The 8,122-nt window shown below is 39.3% G+C and overlaps 1 protein-coding gene across 9 annotated transcripts in view; it reads right to left on the reverse strand.

Moving 5' to 3' along the window:
- TMEM62 (transmembrane protein 62) overlaps window positions 1-7,303 on the reverse strand; it is a 32,492-nt gene extending 25,189 nt beyond the window's left edge. For 2 of the 9 annotated variants that reach the window (XM_033435656.2, XM_033435654.2), the window contains exons 1-4: window positions 6,875-7,303; window positions 6,490-6,601; window positions 5,186-5,323; window positions 2,882-2,927 (exon numbers count right to left, since the gene is read on the reverse strand). In XM_033435656.2, the coding sequence (XP_033291547.1) occupies window positions 2,882-2,927; window positions 5,186-5,323; window positions 6,490-6,601; window positions 6,875-7,054 (476 nt within the window). In that variant the 5' untranslated portion in view covers window positions 7,055-7,303. The remainder of the gene's footprint in view (window positions 1-2,881; window positions 2,928-5,185; window positions 5,324-6,489; window positions 6,602-6,874) is intronic. The other 7 variants (XM_033435653.2, XM_033435652.2, XM_049705406.1 and 4 more) reach the window with 5 other exon arrangements.
- Window positions 7,304-8,122: the final 819 nt, after the last annotated feature.

Here is an 8,122-nt window from a genome sequence, read left to right on the forward strand (position 1 = left end):
AATGTTAGGTCTGGGCCAGTAAATCTTTTATCGGTTCCTAAAAATATATTGAAAACATACACAGGGTCCACATCCAGTAATGAAAGTCCTCACCACCTTAAGTATCAACAGTATTCAAGTGTCCAGAAAGTTGGAGAGTAAAGATGGGTAACAGAGTACACAGCGTCGGCACTCATTAAGTATTTGTTGAATAAATGTGAAAGAAAGTATAGATTATATTTGGAGCATACCTTTATTATTCAAATGTCAGAACATTATAAGAAAATATCTAAGTGTCTTATATGATGTTTTACCTAAGAGCACATATGAAAAAAATACAAATAAACTTCTGAAATTTAATGTGCTATCAGGGAGCTATTTTTAAGCAACAGCCAACAAATATATCATAAATAAATATATTATCATAGATATTACAATTAATAGTCAATTAGCTCCTCTTGGTATATTTTGAATTTCTCTTTCAGGGTTTTTTCCTCATTAAGATTTGTATTTATATTTTTCCTGCTTAGTTTGTTTTCAGAGTTTTTCTTCAGGATCTTATAATCTTACATATGTTGTTTTCTTTCCTACATTTTGACATATTAAAATCCAACTATCTAAAATAAAATCCAACTACTTGAAAGCAGAGGTTAAAATATACAATAGTTTTTGAATTCTGGATTTTGGCATCTCTGAGTCATTGTAGAGATCAAGATTTAACCTTAAGATTTTTTTCCTTCCATTTGATATTTCTGTAATGTCTACATCTCTAGCAAAATGTCACATATTAAATCCGGATAAACTTTAGGTGGTTAGAAACAAAAATATAAAGGTAAGAAACTTTAAAGTGACTAATAATTTTACCTTCCCAATAACTAATCAGTCCCTAAGTCCTACTGATTCTTTGAAAATGTCTGTTAAGCCCTTTCCCACAGTCGCCATCAAAGATACAAACAGTTAATAAGAAGTGAAAGATGTTCATCTCTGTCCTTTTCCTTCCTCACTTTAACAAAAGAGGACAACCTCCTCTTCCAAGTTAAGGTGACTCTAGTTATATGTTAACCAATGCTTTTTGACCTACCATCCTCAAATTCATGTCACCATCCCCATATCCATGACCCTTTTTCAGACAGGTATGTCATATTCATTTCAGGCCTTTTCCTTATGATGGTTAGACTGCTGCAGGATTCTTCTATTTGGTCTACACAACTCTAATCTCTCTGTTTTTCTTTTTATCCCTATCCCTATTTTGTTGTGTGCCTGCCCTTTATAAAATACTATTTTCATTGTTACTTATCTCCTTAGGAACCTATACTGGATTATAAACTATTACCCATCACATCTAAATTTTTGTGCTTGTCACTTGTCACTTGACACCTCCATAAATTGGCTCTACACTATCTACCCAGTGTCACACCAATCCTCAATATGAACCTTTATTCTGGTGATAGCAGTTTCCTTACTGCCCCCCAAAAGCTCATTCCAGCTTTCTTAATGTATTTTTAAATTTTTTTAAATTTATTTATTTGGCTGCATTGGGTCTTCATTGTGGCACGCAGGATCTTCGTTGCAGCATGTGGGATCTTTCAGTTGCAACATGCAGGATCTTTTAGTTGTGGCATGCAACTAAAGCTCTGTTTATACTAATCCTTTCAAAATATACCCCTCAGAATTTCTTACTTCTCCAAATGCTACCCGTCTTTTTTAAGACTGGACACAATTTTCACTTCTTTTACAAAGTCTTCTCTAACTTGCAGCTAGTAGATAAGTAAGTTCTAGAGATCTAAAGCACAGTATAGTACTTATAGTCAACAATACTGTATTATAAACTTCAAAGTTGCTAACAGACCAGACCTTAATTGTTCTCACCACAAAAAAAGAAACAGTAACTGTGTCACTTGTGATAGGGTTATTAGCTAACCCTATGGTGACAGTCATATTGCAATATATAAATGTATCACATGAACACACTGTATACCTTAAACTTACACAATGTTATATGTCAATTATATCTCAATAAAAAATAAAGTCTGCTCTATGTTCACCCCATGCTAACCTCTGTCTTTTCTGATTTCTCATAGTGATAATTAAGTGTAATAAATAATCTAGGGCTTCCCTGGTGGCGCAGTGGTTGAGAGTCCGCCTGCCAATGCAGGGGACACGGGTTCGTGCCCCGGTCTGGGAAGATCCCACATGCCGCGGAGCGGCTGGGCCCGTGAGCCATGGCCGCTGAGCCTGCGTGTCCAGAGCCTGTGCTCCGCAACAGGAGAGGCCACAACAGTGAGAGGCCCGTGTACTGCAAAAAAAAAAAAAAAAAAAAAGAATAAAAGGGACTTCCATGGTGGCGCAGTGGTTAAGAATACGCCTGCCAATGCAGGGGACACGGGTTCGATTCCTGGTCCAGGAAGATCCCACATGCCGTGGAGCAACTAAGCCTGTGCACCACAGCTACTGAGCCTGCACTCTAGAGCCCATGAGCCACAACTGCTGAGCCCGCGAGCCACAACTGCTGAGCCTGCATGCCACAACTACTGAAGCCCGTGTGTCTAGAGCCCATGCTCCACAACAAGAGAGGCCACTGCAATGAGAAGCCCACGTATCGCAATGATGAGTAGCCCCTGCTCACTGCAACTAGAGAGAGCCCTCATGCAGCAAAGAAGACCCAATGCAGCCAAAAATAAATAAATATTTTTTTAAAAAAGTATAAAAAGAAAGAAGAGGCCCAAGCAAACAAACAAAAAATGAATCACCAAAATAATAATAATAAACTAAAAGGCTCCTTTTCTAAATTACCAGAGGTTCTTTTCTCTGTTAAAAAATGTTTTCACCCATTCAGTGAATTGACTGCACCCTCCCTGTAACAGACTCTACATGGTGGTCTGTCGTCTGTTCATTACAGTACCTGTAATAATTCTCAACACTCTCCAGACTTGGAATGTTGAATGCATCTAATTAAAAAGAAAAGAGCAAACATCATCTATATTAAAAAGAAAAATGCAAACATATTAATGACTAAAGAAAAATGACAATTCTTTCAATAACACTTTAGATGATAGATGCCAATTAATTAGATTGGCATTTAATTTTAATTTTTAAAACTTGATAATAGAATTCAGGTTATCTGGAAACTTATCTAAAGCACATAGTATACTGAAGAACAATAAATATTTTGAATTATGTACTACTCAGAGTAAATCAATTTGAAGTTATAAGACTGGACCACTGTTGCTGCTGTTTTAATTGTGTGATTCTGGAAGCCAGGAAGGACTGGATTCATGTCTGATATATGGATCCATGTCATGGGCTTCTAAACAGCAGATGATTTTGATAACAGGGCCAAAGCCCCTCTTTTTAAATCTTAAAAAAGATTCAGTAACAAAGAAGTTATATAATGGTAAGGGAAAAGGTTAAGGACATCATAGAATACTTATCTGGAAATATAATAATTTCATAGAGCTTGATTGCTTGGTTGCAATAGGCTAAAATTGTTTATCAGCTTTGACTTCCAAGAATCCACAACATTTCTAATAACCTTAGAAAGTAAGCTGAAAGCTCAATTTAGGCCAAAAGAAATATTATTGTGTATATAATCCTCTTGCTAAGAGAACAATTCTGTTAGAGTTAAATCTTCTTTTTTTTTTTGGCTACACTGCATGGCTTGTGGGATCTCAGTTTCTGAATCAGGGATTGAATCCAGGCCACAGCAGTGAAGTGCCGAATACTAACATTTAGACCACCAAAGAACTCCCTATTATAGTTAAATCTTAATAAAGATTTTTATATATATATATATATATATATATATATATATATATATATACACGCACACACACACATATACCATAAGCATTTATGCCTATACAAGTCAAATTAAATGATTGTGAACTCCAAAGGACTATCCAAATCATTTAATCACAAAACTCCATTTGATATTTGTTACTTTAAATATATCAGTAGTTTGGCTTGGAACACTTTTTTAATATACACAGATTTGCTTTTATTGCAAAAGAATTTGACTTGTACCCTTAATTAAGATCAGGGAAAAAAGGGAATGTAAACATACCAGAGAAAGTTGTAAGCCAGAATCCTATTTTTAATTTATAATTTCTAGCTGCTTTGTAAGAACTATAGTTGACCCTTGAACAACACAGGTTTGAACTATGTCAATCCAACTATATGCAGATTTTTTCAATACATACATACTATAGTACTACATAGATCCTTGGCTGGTTGAATCTGCAGAGGCATAGGGCCGACTGTAAAGTTATATCCGAATTTTTGACTGCTTGGGGTCAGTGCCCCTAACCCCCACATTCTTCAAGGGTCAACTGTTTTTAGAAAGAGGGATTTCTCGATCTAACCAATAGCTGTGTATTTCACCAGATAGAATTTTAAAAGATAGCTTTTTAAAAAATATATAAATAGGTACTCATCAGCAATGAATAATCAAGTGAAGCAAACAAATGAAATACTTAAGTAACCAATAAGAAAGTCAACCTTTATGAAACAAACAGATCTACCATCAGGACTCTTGGAAAACAGTTCAATTCCTTATTAACACAACAATCATAGTCTAAAAAAATGGGAAGGGGTTATCCATTTCTCTCTCCATGCATATTGGAATATATTTGTAATTTTAATTTTTAAATATATATACAGCAAAATTCAATCTTTGTGATGTACAGTTCTATGGATTTTGACAAATGCATAGTCATGTATCTACCACCACAATCAACATACAGAACAGTTCTATTACCCCGCAAAATTATCTCATGATGCCTCTTTTTAGTCAGCCTCTCCCTCCATCTTCAACCCTTTGCAACCACAGATTGTTCTCTGTCTATAGTTTTGCCTTTTCTTGAATGTCATATAAATGGAATTATACAGTAATGTAGACTTATGGGTTTGGCTTCTTTCACTTAGCAAAATTGTATCTTTTTAAACGTCCATCTGCATGGATTTTGCTATATGCTTTTCTTCCATGTAAGGAAGAAAGAAACCATACCAGTTTCCCCCTCAAGGTCTAACAGTGACATCTGAAGTTTTAAAATCACATATTATCGTTGAATTTCACAGTTGTGGCCTTTAGTATACCTAAGCTTAAGTTACAATGTCCCATTTTGTAATTTTACAATTTAAATTGGAGAATCTAGGCTCCTGAGGGAAAAAAATCTAGTCTTAATTATAACTGGGACTTGACTCTTACCATGATTTCCTTTGATATCAAGCCACTTGGTTTTTTCCATGACCCTTGTCTTCTTCAGAATACCCTGGTAAGTTTGCCATTCTGCCTCCTGCTGCCTAGATCCCAAATTTTCCTTTGTTTTGGCGTCTGTCAGGTCTCCTGTAGGTTTACATAAGAATTGAATAACAATGCAAAATAAAGCTGGGCTGGGGGTTCAATTTTTTTTTTAATGCACACTGAAGAACAAAGATATTTAAAGTACTCAACATGTATTAGCATAACCACTTATGAATCCATCTCTGTCCAAAGCAAGCCACTGAAAATAAGATTCTCAGCACGGGCTTTATTTGTTTCTTATAGGTTAGCAAGTGCCTATTTAACTTCCTGTGATATTAGAAATAGGTTGTGAAAAATGTATCTTTACAGGGAGCAGTACAAAATGCATCTTGAGACTCTGATGAAATGAAAACTCTTTAATAAGAAATTCCAACACTTTGGGAAGGTGTAAATATCTATGGTAACCTTATTTTCCAAACCCCAAATCAGGATATGTGATCTGACCAAGTATTATTTTTATGGCAAGAAACAATCTGGAAGGCGTAGTTTGGAAAATGAAATACCAAAATTTCTGGGAAACTAGACAGACATTTGAAATTGAGATTGTCCATAAAATGAGGACTCCATCATATCAGCAGAGGTGTTTCAGTAAGGTGGGTGAAAGATGAATCCCCCAAGAGCCGGGGTAGATGCTCCTTTAGCTTCTTCTCCAACACAGTTGGGAGCAAAGGGTTTGGGTTGTTTGAACACTCTAGGGAACCAACTCACAGAAGTACCAAAGGATGGAAAAAAAAAAAAGTGTCCTGAGTTACCTGAAGCCTCAAACAACTGACAATATAAGATTAATACTGTAAGGAAAATGGAAAAGTTAAGAAAAAAAAAAGAAGAACAGGAAGAGGAGGAGGAGCAGAACTTTTCATTTCTGGTTAAAGGGCTTTCTCTAAGTCTCTCTCAAATCCAGAGCTGCAATAACAACGACAACAAAAAACAGATAACAGACGGCAGACGGAACACTAACGCGAGAATCATGAGCCTTGCTTCCACCGCTTGGCCAAAACCTTGCTATGGCAAGTCATTTAGCCCGGATCTTGACTCAGTTATCCATAGACAAAGGAAATTATAATATCCTATCTCCTCTACAGGAGGAGGACTCACCTGAGGCTGTAGCTAAAGTTCCCCTAACGTCCCCAAATTAAAAGGCTGCAGCCCTGTTTTCATTCTACCATCCGGACCACAGAACAACATGACAGCACGGCAATCCTCCCTACCTGTTGCTAGGACGAGAGCTGGTTGAATGATGTCAATAGTTTCAGAACAGAACTTCTCTAAGTCTACAGCTCTGCCTGGATCGCGAAACCTGCTCAGGTGAATGTCGGATATCTGCCGAAAGCAGGTGTTAAACAGAGATATCTGAGTCAGGAGGAGGCAGCACGAACAGAGACCCAGCAGCTCTCTCCGGCGGAAGTAAAAGGCAAAGACGCAGTGCATCAACGAAACCCCCAGGGAAGGACGGAGCACCAACCCCCTCTCCCCCAGCCCAGAGTGTGGGCCCAAACAGGGGCGGGTCGCGACCCCGCGTTAACTGCTGGCGTCTCACCGCGCGGCGCCAGCTCTGCACCCACCCAGCCCCCGCCTGAGCTCCCGCTGCGTCACCTGCAGACCCCAGAAGATGTTGCTGGCTCCGAGGCCCGGCGCAGGGTGCGGGCTCCGGGGGGTGCGGGGCTGGGGCAGTGGCGAGGGCGGCCCAGCCAGGCCGTAGTGCTCCAAGAGCACTGCCGCCAAGGCCGCGGCCGCCAGCCCGGCGACCACCCTGACGGCCAGCGCTGCGACCATTCCGCCCGCCGGGGCGCGGCACGCGAGTGCGGGGCCGGGTCAGGGACCGGCCGGGACCGAGGGGTGCCCACCGGGAGCTGCTTTGGCCGCACTTCCGGACTCTATGGTCGCGGGGCCTATGGCGCCGGTCTGGCCAGCCGGCGCTGGCACCTGCGCCTGGCTGTGTACCTGAAAGCCGCCCGCGGCTCTGGGCTCGGTTTGTTAATGCAATGCGGGGTAAGAAAAAAAAACCTTGACACCCCCTCCCCACCCCCAGCGCCACTCGTAGTAGCCTTGGGGTGGCAGGAAAGGAGCCCGGGTCTGGGAGGCGGAGGCTAGCGTCCTGACTCCGCCTTAGTCAATCATGCCGGACCTCGGTGATCGGTTTCCTTGCAAACCAGAGTTAATACCTACCGAGCGTACTTCACAGGGTTGTTGTGAGAATCAAAGTATGTATGAGGACGCCTTTTAAAAATTGCTGCACACATGTGGCAGGTGGCTTTCTCTGGTTCCTTCTGATTATTAACAAAGTCGCTCCGTAGGTTTTCTATAGATTTAATCCGTATGTTTTGTGAAAGTTGTTTTTTCCTAAAACTGATTTCATGTGCACTTGGTTGCATAATAGTCTAATACGGTGGTGTGCCATTCATTTAATACATTTTAAAATACTTCCTATGGGCCAGGTACAAGAGAAGAATTACATTAGGGTCCTGCCCTTAATTTATCTAACCATTCCCTTATTGTTGAACTTCTGGATTGTTTATTATGTTCTGAATAAACATTTTTGAATAAACATGTTTTGAAAAATATTCTGGGTAAACATATTTCTGTTCTCAATAAACAGTTTTATATGAATACAGCCCCCTTCTTAACCCCTTTTTGAGTTATTTTATTGGGCTGTGTTGCCAGTATTTAAGTTATGCCTATTTCAATTCATTAAATATTTTTTTAGTACTTTTGGAATTCAAGACATTGATCTAAGCAGAAAACATAAAGAAACATAATGGTAAGTAGCTAAAAAGTTCACTATCTTAGAAGTTTATATAGCAGAGAGAAATACATAAATGAGGTTGAGAAGAACATGCCATT

Source organism: Orcinus orca, chromosome 2 (genome assembly GCF_937001465.1).
Source record: "Orcinus orca chromosome 2, mOrcOrc1.1, whole genome shotgun sequence".
Classification (NCBI taxonomy): domain Eukaryota; kingdom Metazoa; phylum Chordata; class Mammalia; order Artiodactyla; family Delphinidae; genus Orcinus; species Orcinus orca.